This window comes from Leucopleurus acutus (genome assembly GCF_964270905.1).
Source record: "Leucopleurus acutus genome assembly, chromosome: 3".
Taxonomy (NCBI): Eukaryota; Metazoa; Chordata; class Mammalia; order Artiodactyla; family Delphinidae; genus Leucopleurus; species Leucopleurus acutus.
In genome coordinates, this window is record NC_139145.1 from 106820138 (window position 1) to 106836809 (window position 16672).

General features: G+C 40.7%; 1 protein-coding gene across 1 annotated transcript in view; it reads right to left on the bottom strand.

The window, feature by feature from the left end:
• Positions 1 to 7831, bottom strand: part of RASA1 (RAS p21 protein activator 1) — a 107346-nt gene extending 99515 nt beyond the window's left edge. Inside the window, exon 1 of the mRNA XM_082836052.1 lies at positions 7299 to 7831. Within this exon, the coding sequence (XP_082692178.1) occupies positions 7299 to 7816 (518 nt within the window). The 5' untranslated portion in view covers positions 7817 to 7831. The remainder of the gene's footprint in view (positions 1 to 7298) is intronic.
• Positions 7832 to 16672: the final 8841 nt, after the last annotated feature.

The following is a 16672-nucleotide window of genomic DNA, read 5'->3' on the forward strand; positions in this document are numbered from 1 at the left end:
TCCTCCCCCTGCAAAAATTAATTAAATATTACTCAAATCGAAACATATCTAAAAAATCATGGGAACTGGATTCTGTCCCAGATCCACCTAGCTCTTTGACCTTTTAAGCAAGTCACTCTACCAGAGTCTGCTTCTGCAATGGTCAATGAAAGAGTTTCCTCGTTTACTAAAATACTATGTATCTATACATATCACTCTCCTGATTACACAGTAGTCTTCTCTTATCCTCAGGGGATACATTCCAAGACTCCCAGGCATGCCTGAAACCTCAAATTAGTACCGAATCCCATACATACTCTATTTTTCCCATATATAGATACCTATTTATAAATTAGGCACAGTAAGAAATTAACAACAATAACATTTATTATATGTTCTATAATAAAATAGAACAATTATAACGATATACTGTAATAAACATTACATGAATGTAGTCTCTCTCAAAATATCTTTCTGTAAAATGTAACCTCTTTTCCATCTCAACTAAGCACTATCACACACTGTGGTCATAACTTTTGCAGTTTGAGGTGCAACAGCAAAACTATCATGAATTTCTTTTTCCTTCACAATTTCACAGATAGAAGATTCGTTCTTACTGTAGATCTTAGTAATCTCCGCATATGATTTTTTTCAGCCCCTTTTAAGTAGGAAACTTTCACCTTTTCACTTAAAGTAAGCACTTTACAGCTTCTCTGGAATATCCGAATTGCCAACATCACTACTCTTGCGCTTTGGGGCCATTATTAAGTAAAATAAGGCTTACTTGAACACAAGCACTGTGATAGTGCAACAGTCAATCTGACGAGCAAGGTAGGACCACTAAGTGATGGCAGGATACGTAGGACAAAGGTATGGTTCATGCCTGGGCGGGATGGAGCAGGATTTCATCACACTACTCTGAAAGGTGTACAATTCTTAAAACTCATGAATTGCTTATTTCTGGAATTTTCCCCTTAATATTTTTTGTTTGTTTGTTTGTGGTACGCGGGCCTCTCACTGTTGTGGCCTCTCCCATTGCGGAGCACAGGCTCCTGGACGCGCAGGCTCAGAGGCCATGGCTCACGGGCCTAGCCACTCCGCGGCATGTGGGATCTTCCCGGACAGGGGCACGAACCTGTGTCCCCTGCATCGGCAGGCAGACTCTCAACCACTGAGCCACCAGGGAAGCCCCGCTTAATATTTTTGAGCCATGGTCAACCGAGAGCAACTGAAATCGTGGAAAGTGAAGCCGTGGATAAGGGGGAACTACTATAACATCAAATACTGATGCTACAAAAAGCTAATTAAACTTTCTATAAAGCTTTAGTAAAAGAGAATTACAGTATAAAATTTCAAAATCACTTTCATACACTCTCATTCTTTCAACTCTTCCAAAACTATCCTCTAATTTGAAAAATTAGTACAATGTGTCCGTAGATTAATTTTATCATCTTATTTCTATATCATTAATGCCTTATTGTCCAGCTACATTGTACTTTCTTTTATATTTCTTTCTGTCCCCCGCAATGTTCATTGTTTTACTCACAAAATCATGTAATCACTGGAACACCTAAAAGCATACTCCAAATCCCACTGAGATGTGATTAGACATATGAAGAAGTTATCCATACATTTTACCTGATAACAACTATTTTTTATTTAGCCCACAACTGAAATGTACTGCAGGTGATTTCAAGATAACACACCTACCATACATATATTGGCATATTCAAACAATGAGCCATAACCAACATCCATATTCAGTATCTTTGGTTTAAAATTAAGATAATGGTGGTCAGAAGCAAAATATATTGTGAGGATATTTGGACCATTCGATGAAAGACAATTTACCATGTAGACCCTAAGGGAAAAACTTCAAAGTACTTGCCCTTTCTCCCACGCTCTCCCTAACCACTAGTATTCTAATATTATCTAATATTTACTTGTAAATGAATAATACATGCAGTAGGCAGTTACTCTGATGCCCCCAAGAAATCTCACCTTCTAATATTGGTGCCCTTTTATAGCCCACTCCCACACTAAATCTAGACTGACTCACGTGATTAGCATTGGCCATTGGAACGTTAGCAAACATGAAGAACAGAGAGGCTTAATAAGTGTTGGCAGGTGAGGCCTGTCCTCTGGGAATGCTCCCTCATGGAACCCATCTGCCATGCTGTGGAGAAGAAGTTCCAGCTAATGAAATGGAGAAGTTGGGGTGGGGGGAGACATGGACACAGATACACACATACACACACAGATGCCCAGCTATCCACCAGCTCCAGCCATCCCAGCTGAGGTACCAGACTTATGAGTTAAAAAGATACCTTGGACATTATAGCCAACAGGTGACACATGGAGCAGTCCCCAACAAGCCCTGCCCAAATTTTAGAATCAAGAGCAAATAAATGTTTCAGCAACTAAGTTTTGGAGTGAAGCAATAGGCAACTACAACAACACATGTAAACCAATTAGAACAGTTCCTGTTAGGTAGTAAGCAACCAAGAAATGTCATCAGTAATACCTGACAATAATCGCTCTAAGTTCCATCACCTGCCCCCACCGAGGTACTGTTTGGAGTATTTGAGCTGCTCTTGAAGGCATTCTCTCATTTCCCTAATGGCTAGTAAAGAGATAGGGAGCAAAGCAACCAAAAGACCTCTTTATTTTCCCCTTCTTCTTCCTAATTTACCCCTGTCAGGTTTTTTTGTTGCTGTTGTTTTGGCTTTTGGGTCTTTTTTTTGGCTCTGTCAATAATGTTTGCCTGGTTTCCCTAGAGTGGCTAATCAATGATCCAGACCAATTCAAGCCTTTGGTAGTGCTGTGTATTCTCAGTTAACTGTAGGCACCCCCTTCAACCTACCCCAGACCACAGGTAAATAATTAAGAGTTCAATAGGGGCCTCCCTAGTGGCGCAGTGGTTGAGAGTCCGCCTGCCAATGCACGGGACACGGGTTCGTGCCCCAGTCCAGGAAAATCCCACATGCCGCGGAGCAGCTGGGCCCATGAGCCATGGCCACCGAGCCTGCGCGTCCAGAGGCTGTGCTCCACAACGGGAGAGGCCACAACAGTGAGAGGCCTACGTACCGAAAAAAAAAAAAAAAAAAAAGAGTTCAGGAGGACAGACTCCTCACTAAAGGTCAAAAGTTTATACTCATTAATTTGTAATTCTTTTCTACCTGACAGAATCTTTAGGCAAAGGGCATAGGAACCAATTACCTCTTGTTCAGAATAAATTAAGCAGCATTGAAAACATACCTTCTACTTTTCCTCTAAGACTTTACTGATTCTAATTATATAAATATCTTATTCTTTTAACACCCATGACCCTTTGCTCATACTTCACTCATGATATTTATCTTAAGCTAGCCTGAATTGACAGTAATTGGTAACTTAACTTTCTACTAGAGAGACATTAAGAAAAGGGGAATCTTACTCATTGTTGTATCCCTTAAATTAAGCTCCTACTACATTGCTCTACTACTCATATAGCAAAAATATCTGGTCCTGGTCAGGAACCACTTTGTCCATAACTAATCTCTTCAATTCTCACCCCCATTTTTATTAAGAAATAATGACTCACCCAGAGTTACAATGCAATCGGTGACAAAGTTAATGAATGCTACATGTCTTAGTACTAACATTTAACAATTATTTGACTTAAGAATGATTTTATTTTTGTAGAAACAGTAAGATGATTCTTAAGGAAAAGAAAGGTATTATTTACATTCCTTATTTCTTTTTTCTTCTACTTTCAGGCTTGAGAAAGCCTGCGTTTTAGGTCCAGGGTAAGATCTAGTTAAGCCAGATGCCAGGCAAATAACATCAAAGGCAAAGCAGGCCTGGTAGTAACCACAGTTAACTGTAGAGCTCAGAATTCACCTAAATGGGGCAATCACTACTCAGCTCTAGAAATCTATTCTCAAGCAGGAACAGCAACCAGGTAGAGCCAACTCCTCTGATTTCTCAAGTGATGCTAGAAATCGAGACTTCTTAAACATGAAGTTTTCCTATTTTTAAATAGTGGCAAGTAATCACTAAATGCTCCAAATACACTACGAGCAAGCAATATATATCTGTCAGTTCGATTCAGCCCAAGAGCCTCCTGCTACTGCAGGCTCATAGTTAAAAATCTCTGTACATAATTGATGGTGGACTAAGGGAACTATTCTCCTTTCCTATCACCCCTCACCCCGGGGAAAAGAGAAAGAAATAACAAGGACCACGAAAAGCAGCTACATAACAATACAGGGAGTACCTGTATTGAAAAAAAAACTTTGTTAGCAATTTTAGATACAGAACCTTTTATAGCATAAAAATATACAGGGAGAATTTTTCTTTTTAAAATTTTTTCCTCAAAATTTGCACACACAAAAAAAGAATATTCAAATACATGTAATAGTTATAATTCTACAAACTTTTCTGGCCTTAACCCAACTAATGAAAATGCTCAGTAATAAACATGAGACTAATGATTCACCATGCACACAGAAAAACAAGGTACAAAATACTAATAGTGTTATTATATTTGCACTGGTCTATCTACATATTGTCACTTGACTCTTGTGACCAACAGCACTGAACCAGCTGGACACATGGTTGAACTCCATGACCAGGGAACCCTGGTCTATCTAACAAACCACTGTGGACTCGATCCTATGACCTGAACCTCCTTAATATCATGCTATCAATAACTAAGGTGACCAGTCACTAGTAATCATATATTAGTCCAAAAGCATTTCTTCAATACTTTTATGAAAGATTTGACATTATTTAACAAAGTCGTTAAGGCTTTTCCTTTTATTTAAAAATAGGAATTTATAGAAAACACTTGAATTCCATCTCTAAACCTGCTTAGCCTGCTAGAAGCCTTTATGAATTTAAAATAAAATTTTTGATATAATCAATCTTGGTAGACAGGCCTTCGGAGTTCAAAACATTCTCTCAAATAGTTATTAGTAAGGGAGCTCCTATAGCAATAGAATTAGTAGGCAATTTAATTACAATAAAATTATATATTATTATATGGCGAGACTACTAATTTATTGAACACTTACTATGTGCCAGATACTGTGCTGAATATGTTCAGGGGGTTCTCATTAACCTTAAAAACGACCATATGTGGCTTCCCTAGTGGCACTGTGGTTGAGAGTCCGCCTGCCAATGCAGGGGACACGGGTTCATGCCCCGGTCCGGAAAGATCCCACATGCTGCGGAGCGGCTAGGCCCGTGAGCCATGGCCGCTAAGCCTGTGCTCAGCTACGGGAGAGGCCACAACAATGAGAGGCCCGCATACCGCAAAAAAAAAAAAAACCAACCAAAAAAAAAAAACACACGACCGTATGAGGGAGACACCATATTGTCCCCATTTTACAGATGGGGAAACTGACCTTTCCAAGATCACACAGCTAGTTAGTAGCAGAGTCAGGATTCCAACCCAAATCTTGTCTAACTTCAGAATTTGCACGCTTAACCACTACACTGTATTGCCTCCAGTGACTTTGGGTTGATATCTAAGATAAAGAAAAGAGGGAAATTTGTACTTCTCAGTGGCAAATTTAAAAAACATACTAGAAATGGAGGATACCTTTTAGAACAGGTACAATTCTCATATACACAGTCACACAAATAATATTTTTATTCCCAAATACAAACAATAATGATGAAAATCTCAAATGGACTTCTCAGAAACATAATTTTTCCTATATACTCACTCATGTTTATTATTAAAAATTTAATGGGAACACTATGTGTTTTCTGCTCAATTCTGCCGTGAAGCTAAAATTGCTCTACAAAATAAATTCTACCTTTAAAAATATTTAAAACTGCAATATACTAAATATGCCTAATTCAATTTAGTTAATAACTGGCATAAGCCTATATTCTTTCATAATGAAAAGTTGCACTTTATCGTAACCACAGGAACCTTAATACTTAAGTGATTTTTTCAAAAAGGCTTGAAGGTGTGTAAACAGTGCAGTATATTTTAAATTTTTAACACTCTCAGAACACCTTCAGAAAAGTCTGCAATACACAGATGTGAAATGATAAGTTGGTACGAAATCAGACCAAAAAATTGAACTCACAATGAATAACATAAAAGGAATACAACACCCCTATACCATGGCTGACCTAAGTAAGACTAACTTTACTTTTCCATCAAAAGATGTAGCCTTAAGTCAAAAATGTCCTAATTCGTTAAGTCCTTTTTAAATCTTCCAAAGAAGCTTATCAAAAAAACAAAAAACAAATGAAAACAAAACCCACGAAAAAACAAAAAAACCTGCAATTGTCTAGAGCGATTGTCAACACAGAAACCAAACCTTTCTTCTTCTGATACTCACCAAGGTTGTCAACATTCTAAAGGAAAATTAAGACAGATATGAGGGATCTATTAAAGCAAATTTTACCTACTATTACCTCTTCCCATCAACATTTTCCTCTCACCAAGGTCCAGCTTTATAAATACATACCTAAGTTCACTTATGAAGAGAACAAGGGGGAGGTACTATACATAGAAAAGTCATTTGTCATATATATTCCGCAGTAGACTGTCAAAATTAATTTTCAAATAGAATACTGTATTTGCCACCAACAAAGTGTTGAAGGGAAGCACACTATTAATTTTGTTTTGCTCCAATATTGTGCTTAGAAAGCTTCAACTTATAGAAGAATTACATTAATATTAATAAATGGGAATTCTACGGCACAAGTTACAAATATTGTTGGAGTATGAGCCCTTAACCACACCTGTAATTAACAGAACTTTCCTTTCTCGCTGACCCACGTTTTCAAAAGTGATCCAAAGACTTCTCTGCATCGCAATGCTTTCAACAGGCAGAAGCTGGGATTTGCAGTGCAACAAAAACAAAGCATTCTGACCAATGCATGTTTCGAATGATATTAACACAATACTCATTTAAATGCTTGTATTCCAAGCTTCTCACTAGTCATCTAGCTTCAACAGGGAACACAACCAGGTTAATACAGACTACGACTGCCTTGGTAGCTGCAAGCTCAGCTGAATCCCAGGACGCCACCTCAATTTGGAAGGGGCAGAACCATATCCGGTTCTCACTGGATACACATTTTCCCATGCTTTCCATCTTTAAAACTTTACATCTTCCCAGAGGAGCAATAAATATACCAAGCCGCCAGGGAGTGTGCCTGTAGGGAAGATGAGTGATCAAATTAAATCCCTATGCACAGAACCATAAGCTTCAAAACTTTTCACAACGAGTAACAGCTGAAAGAACGAGGCATGTTTTCCCACTTCTTTCCAGGAGTCAGCTTCCCCCAAAACACCGGTCTTGACTTACTGGTTAGTTGGCGGAGCGGTCAGCGGGATGGCCACCTCTTCCTCCTCGTATTCTGGTCCATCCAGAGAGTCACCTTCGTCCACTGTTCCCAGGCCCGCGCCCAAAGGGGGCAGCTGAGGAGGAGGCGGCAAAGGAGGGAATCCGCCGCCTGCCCCGAAGGTCTCAGCAGGCAACGAAGTGGTCCCCTTGGTGAAAGCCATCTCCCCGCCAGGTCCGGCGGCGGCAGCACCAGCCACGCCAGCAGCAGCACCTCCCCCTGACAGTCCGGCTCCCCCCAGTGCCCCCGCCACAGACCCGGGTCCCAGGAACCCTGACCCCAAAGCGGCTCCGCCACCCAGAGTCCCGGCCACTCCAGCCTCCGCCAGCCCAGGAAAGGGGGCGGCTGCCACAGACAGGGCGGCGGGTATCTTCACCCGACACACTGCCGGATAGGCACTGGAGCCCGCGGCCCCGCCGCCTCCTGCTGCCCCGGCGGTGACCGGGCCGCCCTCCTCACTGCCGGCCTCGGCCGCCATCATGTTGAAGCCCGCTCTACTCTGCCCTACCCTGCCCGCCCGGGAGCCCCGGGGGCCACCAGGCCCGGGCTCCGAGCCGCCCCACCCAGGCGCGTCCCCTCTTCAGCTCCCCAGGCGGAGGAAACAACAACAAAAGGAGAGAGCCCGCCGCCGCGCCCCCTCTTCGGGCCACAGCCCAGGCTCGGGAGCTACCCGGGTTACGGGAAGAGAAGTGGGCAAAAAAACCAACGCCTGCACAAACGCCGCCCAAATCTTCACCTTACACACCCACACTCACGCACACACACATGCACAGAAGCGAAAAACTTCCTGGCTGCACTCAAGAGGAAGGGAAGCACAGGGGAAGCGGCTGGGGCGGCTGCTGCTCCTTCAGCCACCGCCACGGCCGCCGCCGCCACCGCTTCTTCACCACCCCAGTTCCGGCCACCCCCACCGCAGCCACCGCCGGTGCCGCTGCTGGGGCTGGGGCCACTGCAGCCGCTTCATCCTCCACGGGGCTGAGACGCGAGGGGTGGGGAGAAAAGAGGAAGGGGGGCGGGGTAGTGGGAAAATGGACTGAACTGCTCGCAACCTGGAGCGCTCAGTGAAATCGACGAGAGAGAAAGGAAGGCGGGGCACGGGAGGAGGAGCAGAGGGAAGGAAGGGCGGGGGAGGAGGAGGGAGAGGGCAGCTTCTGCGCAGGCGCCTTCCCGGCGCGGGGTTGGGGGGCTGGGCCTGGAGAAGGAAAAGGAAGAGTCGGGAGGGAAGGAAGCGGCGGGGACGCGCAGTGCGCGGCCGCGCTCGCTGTCCCGCTCCGGGTGGAGCGCGTGGCGGCGCGGCCGCGTCTCTCGTGCGCCGGCCTCCCTGGGCTTTGTTTGAAGGGCCGGTGAGGCGGAGGAGGGGAGGAGTGGGTCCAGTGCGCGCGGCCGCTCAGCGCGGTGAAAACAGGAGAGACGGGAGAGACAAGGAGGGGTTGAAGAGGGAGGACCGGGGAGAGGGAAAGGAAGATGCCGCGAAGCCAGTTCCTTGCTTCCTGACCGGTAGAACAAACACCCGTGGCCGGCGGCGCAGAAACCAGACATTCAAGGCCCTCGGAGGTGGGGGATTGGAGGGGGCGGCCCGCTTGGAAGGTCGAGACCGTACTGTTACTGTTTCCGTTTTCTTTTCATAGTATAGATTACTATATGACTCTTACAAGGTAAAAAATAAAATGAAATCTTAAAAGCTGGGTTCTGAAACTCAAAGAAAGCGAGATGGATATTGGGGGGGCATATGGGGAGGGTTAAGAATTTTAGTAGAAATAGTGGTTGTTTGAAGTCAGATTTCTACCACCGTACACGTTTTGTTTTCTTCTCCCACTCTCCCCCTCTATTCCCTTTCTCTTTTTCTTTCTCTTTCACACACAGTACCTTGCCATTGCAAGTCTGTTGGGTAACTAATAAGGTGTGGAGAGGAGAGCTGCCCCAGACATCACTAATCAACGCCCTTTTGTCCTCGTTTGTGTGCAAAACACGGCAGGGCATACTCCACGATGTACATGTGAATGCACAGAGCACTTTCAACTGGCAGATGTCAAGGTCCCAAAGTGTCAGTTACAATTATGTATGGTTTCAAAAATTATCAATAAACTGAAATTTCACTCTTAATATATAGCCGAACAGAATGGTTTTGTTTTGTCTTTTCTACTGGAATATGTATAAACATAGGTGGAGGAATCGTTCCCATTTTTTGAAATTCCAGTAGCTGATTTGCCCTTTTGGATTCATATATTATTCTTATATTTTGCATTCTCCCAGGAGGAATCCCACATTAAATACCATTAAATATTGATCTTTGAGATCAGTATTTTCTCTGCTAAGGATAGGCAAACCAACAAGAAGCACATTAAGGATGGGAAGGGTCTGAAATAGAGGCCAAGGGAAAAAGGAAAAGACCAGTAAACGAGGTGGCAAGGTGCACACAAGACATTTTCCTTTAGAAATGTCTATTTCCATAACCCTATTTGCCAAATCAGTGACAATGTGATTACCAGTAATCCTAAGGACTCCTTCATTCTTCTCACCTCTTATGCAGTGTACTACCTGGGAGAGTGAAGATGGACTGACTAATCGCAAGAGTGGTCTCAGACCAGCAATATCCTAGGAACTTGTTAGAAATGCAAATTCTTGGACCCCTCCAACCCTAGACCTTCTGAATCAGAAAATGCAGTAATCTGTGTTTTAACGCGCCCTCCAAGATTTGCACATTTAAGTTTAAGAACCACTATATTACAGTACGCTAAACAAGAAAATGGTATGCAACACCATCATCAGCCTTTGAAAGTAGGACATTGGACTGGTAGGTAATCACCAGCTCTGGGTTATCACTGATATTTTCTAAGTGCTCACACACCATAGGTATTCTTCCTGAGATTCCAGGTAAGATTCACTATTCTAATTTGCGGAATTATGTCCTTCCCCTTTTTTGAAAATTCTTTAGCATCTAAAGGCCAATATTTAATGTAGTCCAACATCAATTACATACTGATTTATATTGTTTTCTAGTTACTACAAAGGTATACTGCAGATACAACCTGTAGTCTATCCTACTGCCTAGCCCAATGCTATGCATCCTTGCCAACTGCTTTGAACAGGTCTCCATTCTTTTAACAAATCCTGGATTAGATCAGCTCACATCTTTAGACATCAATTGCTCAACCAGTGGGATCTACTATGTCTATTTGTGTATCAACCTAATACCAATATCTTACATTATATTCAGTCTTAGAGTAGTGTTGTCATTTTCATCTAAAGAGATTACCAAATATTTTTGATGAGATATTTTCAAATTTTTTTATATACTCCATTTATTGGATGGATCTAGGCCTCGATCTTTACTATTCTTTGTGTATTTCCTTAATCTCAAATCAGTCTTCTATCTTCACTGACTTTCAATTTTTTCCAAAAGGGCTAAATGTTTTACCTCCTTTATTTTTGTCTATTGCCTTTTTTCTTTCTCTATTCACCTTGACCTGCCCATCTCTCATTTACAGTCTCTATAGTCTCATGTTTTTGTTTTTGTTTTTCTGCTAATTTCTCTCTCAGTTTCTTCTGTGTTTCCCTTTCCTTTTCTTCCAAGCCCCTGAATTTCCTGACATAGATACACTCCTTGAAGTTTCATGAGTCAAAAACTGAAGAAAATTTTAAAAGAACAAAAACCTATGAAATATTTATTTGGAGAGGGGCATTACAGGGTTTCTGCAGGGACTGGTGTTAGGTGTGGTGTTATGTAACATTAGTTAACAAAGGGAAGTAAACAGTCTGTTAATTAAATTCACAGATAATATTAAACAGGGAGGCACTGAAAAACAGTATACAAAAGAAAAGAGGAAAATTCAAAATAGCTTTTACTTTTAGTAAAACAATTTTTGATATCTGTGATTTAAGAAAAGTTATTCCAGATATGGAATTAAACATAGTATTTAATGAAGAATAAACAATCAGAAATGCTGGGCAAAGACACGGGTAAAAGAACCTGAACACAATTTTTTAAAAAATGAATTTGGCTCATTCTGATTTTATTGGCCACTCAAATATGAATGTAATACATTCCAAAACATTTTGCAGTTTTGATAACTCAATATGTGAAAAGGTAACTCTGACTCAGTAATACAATTTTAGAGAAACTCAAGGAATTTAGATCAAATATCTGAGTAGTTTCTGAAGGGAAAACTAAGCAAGAAGTCATGATGAGTATTATTGTGTTTCATGCCCTAGTGCATACTCAGCTAAACAAATAGGCTTCCAAGTTTCTCTAAAGAGTGTCAAAAGGTTTCATTGACCTCAGAATTTTGAAAAGAAGCCTTTACTCCTAACCCCTAATATCCTTACTGCATTTGTTGACCTCATCTTAAAATTTTCAAGAGCACAAATTTCCTTATTAGGGAGATGTTTTGAGCAAATAACATTGAGGAGATACAGGTTAGTGGAAATTATTTTGATGAAAAAGTAAATAGCTCTGCAGAGGTTACAGTATGTGGTATAATAACTAAGCTTGATGAAAATTATAAACACCATGGAGAAATTATAGTACAGTCTCTGAGGCAGTAAAATAAACTTCAAAGAAAATTATTGGGAGCCCTCTTAAAACATTTAAACTTACATATGGTTAAAGGAGCTTAGATCAATTAGATCTAAATATCCCTTCTCTTGAAAGAAGAGTAGAAAAATATCTGTATTTTTTATTATTTAGGTTATTTTTATCCTTTGGTCTTTATTTTGCTGATTTTTCATTATTCTATATCAGAAATTTTTCCCCTTCATCAATTCTAGTCTGTTTTTCTTTGCCTACTAGTTTCCTCTAACCAGGAATAGTTCTATTTTTCCTTTCTGCACCAGGTTCCTTTACATGATAGTGCTCCATGCTAGAAGTAAGAGAGAAAAGGAAGTGGAATGGTTTCAGGGCAAGGGAAATGGGGGACTCAAGGTGGTATAGGACTCCAGTTCACGTTCTCCTCATCATTACACTCCCATTCTTTGCCTCTGTCTGTAACAATTTAAATACCACCTGAAACACCGTCATGGAATCCAACTAACCTTTGGCCTCTTCACCTTAGGAATCTTGCAAAGTCTCTGAATTCAGGTTGCATTCTTGGGTCTACCTGAGAATCTCCCAGTAACCCATTCATCTCTGAATTTAGTTAGTACATCAAATACACAAACCTTTTTAATAGGCTTTAAAGTAACTATACAATGAAAGGGTTAAATAGAGCCTTGAGATAATTACAGATAAAATAAGGTGAGTTTTATGTACATCAAAAGAAATTGTGAGTAATGTAACTTTACCTAACTAAAACTACCTTTCTAAGATATTTCTAACTATAATTATTTCTTAATTCACATTTTTGAAGAACTCAATTTCACTTGTTAACACAACTTTTTAATATTTTAACTTTCTCTTCATTCTTTAATTGTAAAAATAACAATGAAATATAACATGTAGTACAGCAGTAACTTCCAGATTTCTGGATTTTACAGACTACTAAACCTTCAACAAAATTGAGAGACTACTGAATTATGAATTTTGTGAAGTGAGGAGTATTTTGTTATTATTAACTATCATTTCCTACAACTCTATTTCATAAAAGGAAAAGACATTTCTAGCAGTAATAGTGAAAAGCGGGGTCGGGGAATAGGGGACAGGGAGAGAGAAAGGAAGGGAGAGAGGGAAAAAGCAAAAAGAAAAGGGGAGGAGACAATTTCAGCAAAAAAGCAAAGTCTTTTGAATTACATAAATTTAGCTTCATGAAATGTGCACGGTATATTATGTCCTTCTTTTTCATTTTTCCATGGATTTTTAAAAATTGGCATTGGTTTGCAGACCAGGTATCCTAGTTTGGGTTTTCCCAGAAGCAGACTCTGAAACTAAGACTTGAGTGTTAAGTTGTTTATTTGGGAGGTGATCCTGGGAAATTTCAGAAGGAGAGTAGGGAAGGGAAGGAAGTTAATACAAGATGTGTTAAGGATCTGGTCACTGCTGAGAGCAGCTGGGGCTTGATCCTACCAGGGAGCTCTGGGAGATAGCACAGAACTCCTCTGAGAGCTGACACACCTGAAGGACACTGAAACTGGTTTTTATTCTTGAGCTCCTGTTTGTCATTGGTTGAGGGCTGCTTCTGAAAGCATCTCCTTTCCAACACCTCCAGACTGCCCTGTGTGCAGCCTGAGCATCTCCCCTGGCTAGAGAAAGCCCACAGGTAGAAAGGAACTGGTGTTTGCAGTGAGAGACCACTGCCTGCATAGAACAGATGAATGCCAAAGGGTAGGGGCTTCGCACTACTTACACCAGGGTTTGAGAACCCCTGTGATGAAGAATTTATTTCTGTTAAATATAGGCATGTTGTTTGTTATACTGGAGTCATTTTGTATTTCAGTTATCCTATTCTATGACCTAACTAAGGCTATTTAGCACAAATGGCTAAGAAGCTTATTCAGTGTTAGTCATGGTGTGGCTGGGATGAGAACCCATTTCCCAGTCATGAATATTATCACTGGAGCAATGCTGACCAGAGGGAGTGACTTTCTAGGACTATTTATTGCTTGATTCAAATATATTTTGTCTTTTTTTTAACATGTATTTTCAGCTAAATAATAGGATAGGAGCAAAATTGGTTATGCATTGGACATAAAATAGCTCATTGATGACCAAATGGGAAAAATTCAAGAAAAACTATCATGAGTATTACAGTGGCATTTGTGAAGAAATAATCTGATAATATGTTTTGTTTTGTTAAAAGTTGTACAAAATTCATGCCTTATATTTGTATTGATAGAAACTTTTAAAGTTGTCAAAGTGTTCTCTTGTGCACTGTCTCTTTCACAACTCTGAAAAAGTATGACAATATTATTATCTTCAACAGACAGATCTGTAAGCTTTTGAGTTCCAAAGGTGTGGTCGATTCACCTTAAGTGATGAAGGTTTATTATAAGGATTTCTGGGGAAGTGAGGTAGGAGAAGCAAACTGTCCCCCAACGAAACATCTAGTCTCATAGGGAACCGTAAGATCACTAACAGCCATGCTTGTGGTCATGTCTGAAGAATGGGGACCATGTTATTATCTCCTTTCGCGGTGCCACCATTCCCATGGCTCAGGAGCCCTGTCACTCCTTCATTCTATTTCTCTGCTCAACACAGCCACTGATTCTGACTCTGCCCCCAGTATCAACCACCCCCAACCACCTCTCTCTCCACACCTCTCTATCTCAGGATTCCTGCTTACTCATGGCTTCCATTACATCTTTCCTTCCACTTACAAATATTTATTAAGTTCCAAGGAAACAATGCTGAGCCAAAATAGGCATGGTCCTTGCTCTCATGGATCATACAATTTAGAATGAGGCAAACATTTAATCATCTAATAAATAAATGCAGCATTTAACACTAAGATAAATGATATTAGGGAAAGAAAAGCTAAACTGACTTGAAATCTTTATGGTTTTTATAGTCACTTGACAGATTCTTTGTTGAGTGTTCACAGAGCGTTACAGTATGATAACATAGATAGTAAATCAGCTCCAAACCTGAGTTGCTTGGACAGAGGGATTGTATGTAAATCCCTCCTCTGCCACTGCTAGCTCTATAACTCTGGTCAAGTTGCTTAACCTCCCTGAGTCTCAGTTTTCTCATCTGTTACCTGTGTGGATAGCAATACCTATTGTGAGGTTGGGTTCCCCCAGAATCAGACCCCGAGGCTAGAATTGGTTTCTAAATTATTTGAGAGATCATCCCAAGAAACTCCACTGCAGAGGGAAGTGAGACAGGGAAGGGAAGGAAGCCAATAAAGGGTATGTCATCAAGTAGGTAATCAGTGTGGGCAAGGGGTGCGAGCTCAATCCGATGGGGAACTAGGGGAAATCTTGTTAAACACACCTCAGAGTTATACTACATGACGAGTGAGGAAGCTGAGGTACTTATTCCCCAACTCCCTTCCACCTTTGGTGAAGGCTGCTCCTAGATTCTTTAACTCGCTGTACTTCTGAGATGTCCCATGCAAACAGGTGAGAGAAAGCAAAGCTGGGAGTTACCAGGGAGATTCCATGGCCATGCACTAGAATGGTGAGTGACAAGGGAATGTGGGTGAGGCGATGAGAGCTTCTACACCCTACCTTCAGGAGGTTTTTATGAGGATTTGAGATAAGAAGATAATGGAACAAAGTAGGAACTCAATAAACTGTATCTATTACAATGAATAAAATTCTTGTTGAGAGGATGAGATATGCACTTATGAAGTGGTAACATAATAACACGCTACAATGTAAAATTCAATATGTGATTGTTAACATGAGTTAACATGTTATATTACCACAATGGCAGTTCAGAAGAGTCTGATAGATTGTGTCCTAGAGAAAAAGGGCAAAGCTTTTCCTTGAGTTTCTAACTCCTTTGATAGTGAAAGAAAAGGGACTGGATCTCTCAGGCAAGGAGATAAGAAAAGGTAAAAGACAAGATGAACATTTTTCTGTGGTAAAGAAGGAAGAAGCAGCCTTACTAGAGCAGAGAATTCATAATCACAAAGGAAGATGAAGTTGTAAGTTAGGGCAAAGTCAAGGAAGTTTTTAAAAGTTAATCAGAGGCATTTGGATTTTATCTTGAGGCAAATAGGCACCTTGTGAAGATTGCTGAATAAGGAAAACCATCATGAAAACAAAAATTGAAGGATGAACATTGAGTCTTAAATCTTGAAAAAGACATTGGAATTTATATAGAATAAGTCCTACCCAATACAAAAGGCCTTTCTAGAAAGTCTGTGACTTGGTGAAAATATGAACATTTGCAGTGATTCCATGTTCATAAGATATGGCATTAGCTATAAGTGTTAAAAAGTGGTTCCCTTTATTGAACAGAAATGTGCTCCTGGTGACTTCACATTAGTCCTGATTCATGTTTCTAAATTTATATTAAACATAGAGCCCTTATAATACTTGAAGATAACTAATAAATCCTTCAAGACACCTTTTTAAGTTCTAAATGTCGGGAGTACCCTTGGCTTTTTCACTGTCTACTACTCTTCCTAAATAATTTGATCTAGATCCATGACTTTAAATACCATATATATGCAAATAACTCCCAAATTAATATCTCCAACCCCAGCATCTCCTATTAGCTCAAACTGTCCCTTGGCAGCTCCATTTGAATATCTCATGTTCAAACTAGAACTCTTGAATTTCCTATGCATAAAAGCTCCTCCCCCAGTATCCTCATGTAGCAAATGGTATCTCCGCTCCCTTACTGGCCAAAAACCTAAATAACATCATTGATTCCTCTCTTTTTCTCACATCCCACATTTAATTCATCTGCGTGTCCTGTCAGCTCTGCCTTCAAAAGATACCCTGTATTTAACTA